The 13,037-nt window shown below is 36.8% G+C and overlaps 1 protein-coding gene across 3 annotated transcripts in view; it reads left to right on the forward strand.

Moving 5' to 3' along the window:
- Positions 1 to 13,037, forward strand: part of Cwf19l2 (CWF19 like cell cycle control factor 2) — a 42,480-nt gene that overhangs the window by 15,267 nt on the left and 14,176 nt on the right. For all 3 annotated transcript variants that reach the window (XM_090319584.1, XM_090319585.1, XM_090319587.1), the window contains exons 10-13: positions 1,940 to 2,032; positions 6,126 to 6,242; positions 8,744 to 8,881; positions 12,586 to 12,795. In XM_090319584.1, the coding sequence (XP_090175710.1) occupies positions 1,940 to 2,032; positions 6,126 to 6,242; positions 8,744 to 8,881; positions 12,586 to 12,795 (558 nt within the window). The remainder of the gene's footprint in view (positions 1 to 1,939; positions 2,033 to 6,125; positions 6,243 to 8,743; positions 8,882 to 12,585; positions 12,796 to 13,037) is intronic.

Here is a 13,037-nt window from a genome sequence, read left to right on the forward strand (position 1 = left end):
TGTGACTGAAAGAAATTCCTAAACATTTTTACAACAGTACCACCACCACCACCACCAAGCCTCCTCCTCTTCCTTCTTCTCCATCCTTGATTCTGGGACTTGAACTCTGGCCATGGGCATTGTCCCTGAGCTGTTCAGCTCAAGGCTGCCACCCTACCCCTTGAGCCACAGTGCCACTTCTGGTTTTCTGGTGATTAATTGGAGATAAGAGTCTCATGGGCTTTGTGGTGCCTCAGGCTGCTGGCTTTCAGCTATGGTCCTCAGATCTCAGCCTCTTAAGTAGCTAGGATTACATCATGAGCTGCTCCTGGCTACCATTTTCTAAATGAATTTTCTATTTTCTCTATCAGATTTCTGAAATTTATATTCTAAGGGAACTGTGTGATTTTAATTTTTTAATTTTTCTGTTTGCTTTCCTATTCTCACTTCTAACTTATGTAATAGAAAGAGTTATATTTGAAGGAATTTAATATATCATTGTTTTGTTTGAGTCTTAGGGCTTGAACTCAGGGGCACTGACCTTGAGCTTTTTTTGGCTTTAAGACTGTACCATTTGAGTCACTGCTCCATTTCTGGCTTTTTGGTAGTTTATTGGAGGTAAGAGTGTCATGGACTTTCCTGTCTAGCCTGGCTTTGAATCACAGACTTCAAATTTCAGCTTCCCAAGTAGCTAGGATTACAGGCATGAGCCACCAGCTGCTGGATTCCTGTTTTAATTATTTATTACAAAGAATACTTACTACATTCTAAAAAATGCTACTTTAAGAACCTAAACAATGAGCTCTTAAAAAAGATGATTAATTCATTTATTCAAGTATTAAGGGAATGTGTCTTTGATACTGGTAGTTTTATGGGTTAGTTCATGTAATTCTCACAGTAATGTTTAAGACTGATTTCCCTAGAATGGAATAGAAACGGATTATTTGTAAGACCTATTTCATTTGTGAGTCTATTCATTGATTAATTCACTCATTTTCACCTGCCTGTTATACTAATTGCTGTTAAATTGTACATGGCAGAATGGTAGGTAGCTTTCTATGCCCTGGAATAGCACATTTGCTTGGGACACATGTATAGGCTCACGTCAAACTCAGATGCAAGTGATCTTTAAGTAGTTTCATGTTTGGTATCCTATCACCATATTAAACTTGCTTCTTTTTTTGTTAAAGAATTTATTAACATTGATTTTTACATCATATTTCAAATGACGTGTTTAACAAACAAGTGTTCAAGAAGGGAATCTATATACAATCACTGGCACTTAGATTTTAGAACATAATTAAAATTAGGCTGAGGGTTTGTATGTCATAGTACACTTTCTTTAAAAAAAGGCAACTATATACACTTTCTGTTTTTTAGTTGTATATTTAGTGAAAGGCATATCTTATGTATACTGATCTCTCCCTTTGAATATAATTCTTGATGACACTGGATTAAACTTGGCCTAGAAATTAGTAATATAAGCCAACAACATAAATAAAACATGGGGATAAAGTTTGTGTTATGAAAGCACCAAAGAATTAATTAAAATACTGAAAGGATTCCTTACAGAAGGCTAAGATGCTAAAAATATGTATTTCTTTGTGTAATATTTGCAGTGAAATATGAAACTGTGATTTATTACTTTGTGGTTCGGTGGTTTGTGTTAGTCATTTTATATAAATTTCTATAGATATCCTAGGCTAAAAATGAAATATACTTGGAATTTTTAAGTTATATATCAACAGTGAAGAAAAGTGTATTTTAAACCATAGGCTAGTTCCTTTGTAACTGTGATAAGTTCATTAAAATGTAATGCACTAGGCTGTGAGTTGGTAGTTGAAGTTAGCAAGGGATGTTGTTATGCTATTTTCTTTTCTGTTGTATGTTTTTAAAATATTCTACAGTGAAGAATTAAAAGACACATCATACCCATTTTTACTTATTTTTCTTTTTGGAGGAATTAGCTGAAAGACTGAAAGCCCAACTTGAAAAGGCAAATAAATTCAAAGAAACAGTACCACAGATGTCATCAACAAAATCAGGGGCAGAGGTAAATAATAAAGCTCACTGTGCAGGTATATGATTGCCTGTGTAATCAATCACCTGTGAATACTGTTTTGTAGTCTCAATATTTTAGTATGAGATATGTCTGCATGTCTCTCTGTGTTTCTTTGTATGATTTGCTTGTTTTTTCTTTTATTTTCATTATAGCCTCTTAAATTTCACTGAAGTTTTCTAACAGAAGCCTAGGTTTGGTGTCAAGAAGAACTGCATTTATTCTACATTTTGTTGCTGTATATACTAGAAATCCACGTGGCCCTTAAATTCTTTTCCTAAAGAGAAAGAGACTTGAGTTGGATATCCAATAGGGACAAATGGGTTAATTATATGATTTATTTATCTTTATTATTCAGAAAAACAGATTAAAACACTTGCCTACATGAAACTTTCATTTTAATAGGAATAGAGGCAAAAAAAAAATGGTAGAATGATAGCTAAGTAAATTGCATGGCATAATAGAAAGTTTTAATCCTCTGGCAGGTTAGGGATTTGAGTGCATAGGCTGATCAGTGATGCAGAGACCTGCAGTGAGCAAATGAGAGCACCTGTCTGAATGAAGAGTGCTCCAGGCATAGGGAGCAGAGAATTGAAAGGCTCAGAGATAGGAGTGTGTCTGATATGTATAAAGAACAACAAGGAAAGCCGTGGTATTGCAGTGGAGGAGTGAATGACAGTGTAAGTCATTGAGAAAGAAAGGACTTTTATTCTGACTGAGATGAGAAGCTATTAAATGAAGTCATGAACATAAAACATACTTTGTTTTTCTGGGCAGGTCTACCATTTTAGCCCTGCTACTAATTCTTTTTTGCTTTAGTTATTATTTAGGGTCTTATGTTTTTGCCACATACCAGCCACAGACTGCCCTAGGACTGGCACAAAAAAAATGAATTATAGAAAGTTGAAGTAAAGAACATAAGGAGTACTAAATTCAACTTGTTTGTTAAACTTGACATTTGAAATATGATATAAAAAAATCAGAAGTACTAAATTCAAGTGTGTGTGTGTGTGCGCGCGCGCGCGCACTTTACTAGGCTTTGGAAACTCAGACTTGTTCTTGTGAGGTTGGTGCTACACCTTTGAGTCATGGGTTCAGCCAGCCATCAGGTTTTTTTTTTTTTTTTTTTTTTTTTTTTGTCAGTCCTGGGCTTGAGCTCAGTGTCTGAGCACTGTCCTTGGACTTTCTCAAGGCTAGAGCTCTACCACTTGAGTCTCAGCACCACTTCTGGCTTTTTTCTATGTACGTGGTACCGAGGAATCAAACCCAGGTCTTCGTGCATGCTAGGCAAGCACTCTACCACTAGGCCAAACTCCAGGCCCTGCCATCAGGTTTTTATTTAGATTAAATTAATGAAAGATTGCTCTGTTGACTGCTATAAAATTTTATAAATACCCAGTTTGTTTATTTATCTCATCTTACGCTGTTCTGAGGGTCATACTTCACATTGTGGTGATCTACTGGGGAGATCCATGAGGCTTGCAAGGCTCTTTTTTTGTGGGTTATAGGACTTGAACTCGGCCTTGGTGCTGTCCCTGAGCTCTTCAGCTCAAGGCTACTGCCCTACCCCTTGAACCACAGATAAAAGTCTCATGGACTTTAATGCCTGGGCTGGCTTTAAACCGCAGTTCTCACATCTCAGCCTCCTGAGTAGCTAGGATGACTGGCATGAGCCACCAAGCTGGATATTTTCTTTCTTTCTTTCTTTTTCATATATTTTTTATTGTAATTAATAGAAGGGTTACATTATATTCGCCAGATAGAAGGTGCATTAACTTCACATACATTGACACCCTTTCTCATGTCTTGGTTTCCATTTCCCTCCCCCCCCATCTTGTTTTCCCCTCTTCCCTATCCAATTTCAAATAACCAAATACAAATATATCGAATATATCAGATAACAAAGTGAGATACTATAACAATATGAGATAATCAAGGGACAGCAAAAGAGATGAGAGATAACATAGTACATTAAGGACAATAATCACTCATTATATGGCTTTTGGGATGTGGCCAGGAGGGATCACTACTACACTGTTGGTGGGAGTGCAAACTCACTCAACCACTATGAAAAGCAGTATGGCAGTTCCTCAAAAGACTATAAACATAGAGTTCCTCTATGACCCAGCAATTCCACTACTTGGCATTTACCCAACCATCCAGAAACAAGGACATACTAAATCCACTAGCACAACAATGTTCATTGCAGCATTATTCACCATAGCAAAGATATGGAACCAACCTAGATGGCCCTCAGTTGATGAATGGATCCACAAGATGTGGTATTTGTACACAATGGAATTCTATGCTGCTGTCAGAAAGAATGACATTGCCCTATTTGTTAGGAAATGGAAAGACTTAGAAAAAATCATATTAAGTGAAGTAAGCCAGACTCAAAGGAACTTAGGCTCAATGGTTTCCCTCATTTGTCATAATCAGTAGAAACCTTGGGCTCTCCTAGCAGAGATTTGCAATAAAGCAAAACCTAGATACATAAGGTCATACAGTCTGACACTAAATGAAAGGGCTTCTTTCTTTCTTTCTTTCTTTCTTTCTTTCTCTTTCTTTCTCTTTCTTTCTTTCTTTCTTTCTTTCTTTCTTTCTTTCTTTCTTTCTTTCTTTCTTTCTTTCTTTCTTTCTTTCTTTCTTTCTTTCTTTCTTTCTTTCTTTCTTTCTTGCCAGTCCTCGGGCTTGAACTCAGTCTTGGGCAAGGCAAATACTCTTCTACCACTAGGCCACATTCCTGGCTCCCACACTGAAGTTTTTGATTCTGAGAATAATTAGATTTCTGTGTGGAAGACTGGAAACCAAGGAATTCTGGGATCAGCATTTGAGAGGAAGTTATAAAGGGAGGATTTAAAGGGAGGATTAAGTGAAGGAGTTACCTTGATAATTCACATATAGTGTAAATCCCTTGCTAGGCTGAAAACTTGAAGGCATAGGCTTTATTTAGGCACATTACAGAAGAGCTATAGTTTCTTAAAAATGTTTGCTGATTAAATGAGTCAAAAGAAGTAAAGGTAGAATAAGAGTTTCAAAGGTTGGAGAGTATAATAAGCAGGAAATGTTTCAAATCAAGGACGATGATATTTATTGACTGGATTTGGTAATTTGAAAGTCATAGAGAGACTAGCTTAGTGGTGTGATAAAGTTAGAAGCAGGTTAATGTGTTGCTCATCGTCTTTATTTGGTAAGGAAACAACTAGAGAAATTCTTTACAGTGTAACTTTCTATTAGTATTGTTTTACTAAGAAAGAAAAGTGTTCATAATTTTTATTTGCCATTTAGTATTGATTGTAACACCCACCCCAAAATAAAAACTCTCAACACATTGCTAGAAGACCAACAATAGGAAGGTATTTTTTTTCTCAAAAGGAGAACTAAATCTCAGTTAAATGGTACTGACATTGGTTTTTATATTTAATTCTGATTTGAGAGGAAAATTGAAATGTGAATAATTTTCTTAGTCTTGTTTCCAGATGATTTTTTTGGTGAAATCCTAATATTCTTTACTGGAAATCTACCAGTAATGATCCATTTTTATACATAGAGTACAGTTTATTCTTTTCCAGGCATGTATTTGTTTAAAATTTTGTAGGAAAGATATGTCATTAGGCATGTGGAATATAATTTGTTCAGAAAAATCAGAAATGATGTACTCGAAGGTTGCTAATAAATAAGAAGTGTAGAATGTCACCATAGTAAGCAAGTTGCTTTGTTATTTAGTTGCTTTATCTGTCATAATTAAGTTTTAGTGACTTCCTGAAATCAAGAAGTGTCCCCTGGACATAACATCTGCTGTATAAATGATGGGTATGCTCATATAATGCCTGGTAGACTGCTGTTTCTTAGTGTCCAGAGAAAAGCTTGAAGTTTGCTTTTATAATTCCATTAAAAAATAATAAAGTACATGTTGAATATTTTCCCCACTGTTTTTCTGTAGAGATTATGGTAATTTTATAGTATAGTAATAGAGATAATTCACAATATTATGAGAATTTGAATCTTTCTTGTATTCTTTTGTCACTAAATAGAAGCATTCAGTAATTTCCACATTTATTTCAAGTTATCTCTAATCTTCTCATAGAAAGAAGAGCAGCAAGAAGTGATCTTAGTCAGAAGTGACGAGTCTGGGAGAGTGTGGCCCGTGGGTGCACCTGGAGGGCCGCTGGCAGCCAGAGCAGGAAAAGGGAAGAAACAGAAGGTACGTGTCTCAAGTCTCTGCTTCTTAGGCTTACTTTTTTCTTAGATAGGATTCTTTTTTTTCCTTTGGATTTTGCTTATTTTTATTAAGATATTTCTCCTAGATTCGTTGAACTGGAGATGAACTTGATCATACTTAATAGGAGGGTGTTCTATCACTTGAGGCACAACCTTAGGCCTCAAAGCTTAGACTACAGAATATTTCTATTTGGGCCGGGAGTTTGGCCTCGTGGTCGAGTGCTTGCCTAGGATGCACGAACACTTAGGTTTGATTTCTCGATACCACATACATAGAAAAAGCCAGAAGTACAGGGCACGGTGGCTCACGCCTGTAAACCTAGCTACTCAGGAGGCTGAGATCTGAGGATCGAAGTTCAAAGCCAGCTGGGGTACTAATGAACGTGAGACTCATCTCCAGTTAACCACTAGAAAACAGGAAGTGATGCTGGGACTCAAGGGGTAGGGCAGTAGCCTTGAGCTGAAGAGCTCAGGGACAGCGCCCAGGCCCAGAGTTCCAGCCCCACGATGGACCAAAAAAGAAAAAGCCAGAAGTGGTGCTGTGGCTCAAGTGGTAGAACTCTATCCTTGAGAAAGCTCATGGACCGCTCAGGCCCTGAGTTCAAGTTCCAGGACTGGGTTAAAAAAAAAAAAAGACAAAATATTTCTTTTATTGCAGCTTCCTAATACAAACATTAGACAGTAGTAAGTTAGGTTATTACTTTTATTCTTAATTGTATCTCTTTGCCTTTTACAAAATGTGTTTTTCTCAGAAAATTATAACATGAAATGCAGTTTTAATTTTAGTGTTCATTTCTTTGGTGTTGAATTTAGTTTCCTACTGCATACTTACCACATCTCTTATGGAAAACTTTGTTCTTCTAGACCTGTGCTAGACAGCTACTTTGAGTCCCGGTGATAAGGTATCCATTCACAATGCAGTCCTAATTGTGTAGGTGCTGTGAGCCGCCTGCACCTAATTTACTTTTCCATCTCTTTGCTCCACCAATTTGTTGCTAGCACTACCTTGAGGCTCTTGAACTGAAAACAACAAAGCAGTATTGAATTTTCCTATGTTAACTTTTTGTTTTCAATTTGAAGATCATACAGATAATTGAGTACACCAAAGAATTGTTTGTTCAGACTTTATCATTCACATATTTGTTACTTGTACATCGAGTGCTTCTGCTGCTAGAGATACTGATTAATTCTTTCTGAAATGGAAATGGTATAGGTCCCTCTTCTCATGTCCCAGGAGGAACTAAGTCTCGGAGGGGATGTGTGGGAGATTAGTAAAGGTTTGGATTTGTGAAATGACAGAGTTAATGAGGAATTCTTACCTCTTTAGCTCATGGCACTGAGGGCCCTCTTAAGTTACATACTGCTGTGCAATCCAGGTGTAGAAGTGAAGAGTAGAGACATGTTGATTTAGGACTGGAATTTGCTGTTGGGAGTATAACCAAATGGCAAAAAGACCACATATTTAAGGACTTGGAGGCAGGAAGTGATTGAAATTATGCATTTGAGGTTTAGGCTGGTGAAGAAAAGAATAACAATGTCTGAGGTTAGACGGGTGAAGAAAAGAATAACAATGTCGGGGAATAATGGACCCTGGTTACAAAGATCTTGAAAAAGTGGAAGGCCAAATGTTATTTGTACAAGGAAATGAGGAGATTTGTCTTAGAAAGGAATAAATATTATTTTTTGGTTCCCTATTTGTATATGGAGCTGACGGAAGAAAACCCCAGATTGACTTCAGTGGGGATAAGGATATCAGCTTAAGATTTGGTAAATCTGTTTATATAGAGTCAAGGTTAACTGTTAGACGTGATGCTTCATCAGTTCTGGACGCTGTATCAGAATAACGTAGCCAGGTAGTTTAAATAGCAGAAATTTATTCCTTATGATTCTGGATACTGGGTGCTGGCAGGATCATGTTTGGCAGGGGCAGGCTTCCTGGTTGGCGGGTGGTGGTTTTCTTGTTTTATCCTCACATAGAGCAAAGAAAGAAGTCCTGTCTTGTCTTTGTAGGGCTACTAATTTATTTATGATGCTCTACCTTCATGATTGAGAGTCACTTCTCCAAAGGCCCTCATCATACTGAGATTTCCACATATGAATGAGGAGAATTAAATAATCACTGTCCCAGAGCAGTGATTTTGATATTTCACCTCTTTTTTGGGAGGGCATACTTTTCATCTCTGGATACCTTCCACAGTGGCAAGGGGCTTGAAATAGAAGAATAGAGAAAAGAAGGGATAGAAAACTTTTGTTTCTGCCAAATTCAGAGGTCAGATGATATGGCACTTCTATCCTGGGAAAGAGAAGTTGTAAGAAATTTAATTTGAATGGTAGTCTTTCACATGGAAGCAACTAAAATAAGATAAACTGATAGGACAGGCTTTGATACATGGTAAAATTTTTACATTTGTTATCAGACTTATACATAATCTATCAGAAAGACTGAGACTTAGCTTTTCACTCGATGACTTTGTTTTGTCCTAGGTTTCAACCCATGAGGGAAAAGAAAGAGTCAGATACTTTCATGATGATGATCACCTAAGTCTAAATGATTTAGTCAGAAATGAAAAGATGGGGACAGCAGAGAATCAGAACAAACTCTTTATGAGAATGGCATCTAAGGTAAGAGGTATTCTTCCCCAACTTTTGAATTTGAGAAGCTGATGCTTACATCTATTATCTAGTTTTCAGGGAGATCTGATTTGGAACATATTAAAACAAAATACACTTGAGATTCTATTTGTTTTTAAGTATAGACTCTGGATTACTTAGTTTGGGACCAGATTTTTTATTTCTTATTTATTCTTACAAATTTGAGACAGAGTCTTGCTCTGTTGACCAGAGTATTGTGGAACTCAAAATTCTCCTGTTTCAGCCTCTGAAGTAGCTGGGGTTCCAGGCATGCCTCAGCATGCCTGGTACAGAGGCAGAATTAAATGTTTGGCACAGTGCTGCCTGTTTATAGTATTGCATTAACATTCTGATGAGGGTACTGTTGTTATCCAGGTTGTTTTCTTTGTGTTATTTGGAGGACATATCCCTTTGTAGCAGCTAAAGGAAATTCAGCCCTCTCTCCCTTTGCCAAACATGTTAATTTTTTCATGGCTTTCCAAGGAATGGGCCGAACATTGATTTGTGTATGATAGCAGAAGGAAAGCAGTTTATTGTAAAAAAGACCATGTTGTATTTTAAATGCACAAAGCTGTGTCAACATTACCTATTTGCAGTAGAACCAATAAAGGTAGAGTTGCTATGCAAGTGTTGATTTGGCATTGCCATTTTTTTAGTACTTCCTGAGTAATAGTAGCCACAGCATAGTGGAAATTTGTCTTGTACCTTTAGTGACTAAAATTAGCTCTGCTAAAAATTCGAAGCACTACTGAAAGCATGTAAAAATAAAAATACCCAAAGAATTAGCCTTTTCTATAAATGCTGTTTAATATCTTCTCTCTTTAAAATTTTATGGACTAATTAGCTGAGTACTACATTTAAAAAAAATCTTCATAGGAAGTTTAGAGATGTTAAGTATTTTCTTGAAGAGACCACATAAGCTCTTCACTCTGTGTTTCTTCATATTAGTTGCAAAGCATTAGTATATGACTTTTTCTGTAGAGTGTGAAATGGTAAATATTTTCGGCTCTCTGAACTCTCAGCTTTGCTGTTGTGGAAGAAAAGCAGCCATATTCAGTGTGATTATATTCTAACAAACTTTTTTTTACAAAAATCTGGCTAGATTGCTTTGGACTGTGAACCATCATTTATTAACTTAGATTTAGGATATATAAATGATAAATACCTTCGGAAGTACTTGGATACTTCCTTTATATATTGATCCTTTGTGGATGGATCTAGGCCTTCAAGAAAGTAGCCAGTCAGAAATAGCTGGCATAGGAAAAGTAGTTCTTGATCTCATTCATTGTGTGAAGACAGGATTCTTGTTTAGGGAACTTAGAGGCTAGGATAAAAGAAACATTAAATAATTATGAAACATGAATTTAGTATTACAGATGTACAAACTACTGAGAATGACAAGGGAAAAATCTTTGGAAGGATCAGGATTTAAACTGGGGAGCCAGGAAAGATTTCATGTTGGACACCATGTTTCAGAATACTTCCGGACAGTATTTAAATCTCCTGAGCTGTCTTTGACATGATACACATTTTACTTCTGGATTTCTATCCTATTAACGATTCACCTTTATCTTGCATTCCTAAAATTCAGATTATATTCAAATTAATTCAGAGTACATTCATTTTATTGCTAGCTATATTTTACCATTAAATCTTAAATGTGAGCTCTTGTAACCAAGCAAGAAAGGCCTCTTGTGCTAAATTGCAACTTTGTTTGGTTAGGAGGGTTGTCAGTGTTGACTTAAAATTTTTTTTTCTATTTCTATACATTTCTTAGTTTTAGCTGAATATTTGCTACATAATTACTAAAAAAAAAAAAAAGGCATACTAAGTAATGTCCAGGAAAAGAAGGGTACATTTGCCCATTTTCTTTATGAATATACGACAGTGTATTTATTGTGTTTTCCTAAAATACAATGGGCATAGGATCTCTCAATCATAGAACCAAATAATTTTGGTTCAGGGAAAGGTTCTTACTAATCTTGATAAACTTTCTACATGTTACAAACAAGGAAACTGAAAGTGTAAGAGAACTAAATGCTTATACAAGATGCTCTGGTTCCCACAGCTACTGAGCTGGAAAAGGCAGCAGCAGAATCCTCACCTTGTAACTCCCATGCCAGCTCTTCTCTTTAAACAGTCCTGCTTTTCAAATGACTCATGTTAATTGATAGTCCTTAAGTGCTACCTAGATCAAATTGTCTTTATCCAACTTCCATTTGTTAGTTGTTGGTATCTGAGAGTAATGAGTCGTGTATGCTTTGTTCTTTCCTAAAATATATTGTAGTGGCTCCAACGTTTTTAAAATATAAGCTCTTCCATTTAAGATTTCAGACGTCAGTGTTTCCTTAGCAACGTAAACTCAGGCACGTCTTCCTGCAATCTATATACATCTTTCCTTATTAATTTTGTTCACACTGTGGGCAGTAATTTTTTTTCTCTACTGCCAAGCATTAAAATGGGTTGGAGGGGAGGAAGCTGGAAATTATAAGAAGGGATAAAGAAGAGAAAATCTCAGAGTAACTAGAATTTTTACCATAAATTCTAAGAAAGCAAGATGATTTATCACCTAATAAGAGATGTTTGTATTTCTTTTTTTCTTCTTTTTTTTGGGGGGGGTCAGTCCTGGGCTTGAGCTCAGGGCCGGAGTGCTGTCCTTGGACTTTCTCAAGGCTAGGGCTCTACCACTTGAGCCTCAGCACCACTTCTGGCTTTTTTTTCTAGGTAGGTGGTACCGAGGAATTGAACCCGGGTCTTTGTGCATGCTAGGCAAGCACTCTACCATTAGGCCAAACTCCCAGCCTGAGATGTTTGTATTTCTGTTGACAAATTTATCTTTCTCTTTTTGTAAACTTAGACAATATATTTTAAATCTTACTAAATTTTCTGATAGAAGTTATCCTGAAATTCTGCATTTCATGTTTCTATAATGTGCACTGAAATTTGTGAAATGCTTTGCTCTTTTTTCAGGAAACTGTAATGATAATAAATCTTGAGAGATTAACTGCTATATATTTTTTTGCTAGTCCTGGGGCTTGAACTCAGGGCCTGGGCACTGCCCTTGGACACATTTTGCTCAAGGCTAGCAGTCTGCCACTTGAGCCACAGCGCCACTTGCGGCTTTTTCTGTGTATGTGGTACTGAGGAATTGAACCCAAAGCTTTGTGCATGTTAGGTGAGCACTCTATCACTAGGCTATAATCCCGCCCCTGCCATTTGTTCTTAAAGGTTTGGTTAGAATAAGATAATGTTGAAACTGACAATTTTCACCACCTCCATTTCAGTTCCTAGAGAGCTTTCTCATTCTCAGACAGGTATAGATATGTGGTGAAATTTGATTGGAAAGAGGCTAATCCAAGAGTGTGAAATCGTGTGACATCCCCTGAAGGCAACTTGAAATTTGGGTGTCATAAAATGGTAGCAGTGATATTTTCCTTTTGTATAGACCGGAAATGGATTGAGTGTGACGCCAGTCCAGGCCACTTTAACAAAACAGTGTAAAAGAAACTGCCTAAGAGTTTGGTTGATTTTCGATGATTAAACTGAACTTTTTAAGTCATCCTTTCCAAATTCTTTTAATGCATGAGGTTTTATTTCCCCCACAAAACTTACAGATTTAGGATAAACTTATGCAAGAAAATTATTATTTAACCATTACCTTCTAACCCTCTACTACTGTTATTTTTGATTTTCAGTTCATGGGGAAAACAGATGGAGATTCTTACACTCTGGATGACATGTTTGTCTCCAAAGCTACGGAGCGGGGACAGCTTGGTGAAGGGGAGAACCAGAGGAGAAGGGCGATTGCTGAACACCAGAGTCTCGCAGCACGAATGGAAAACTGTCTCTACTGCTGCGATAGCTCTCAGTTTCCCAAGCACCTCATTGTTGCACTAGGTGCTAAGGTAGGTGATCCAGCAGTGATGCCCTGAGGACACCTGTAGGGCATGTTTACTTGCCTTCTCCATTGTGGGTTTGTGAGATTCCCCAAGCATATTGTACTTTATTCTTTGTTTCAGATATTTTTTTCCCTCAATTACCGTAATTCTTACAATCTCTTAAGGCAAGTAGAATATTGTCATGACACAACATACAGCCTTCTTTGTCATTTATTCTTATTTTTCTTTTCTCTTTTGGTTGGAGGGGG

This window comes from Megascapheus bottae, chromosome 27, assembly GCF_031878675.1.
Source record: "Megascapheus bottae isolate mThoBot1 chromosome 27, mThoBot2.hap1, whole genome shotgun sequence".
NCBI classification, from domain to species: domain Eukaryota; kingdom Metazoa; phylum Chordata; class Mammalia; order Rodentia; family Geomyidae; genus Megascapheus; species Megascapheus bottae.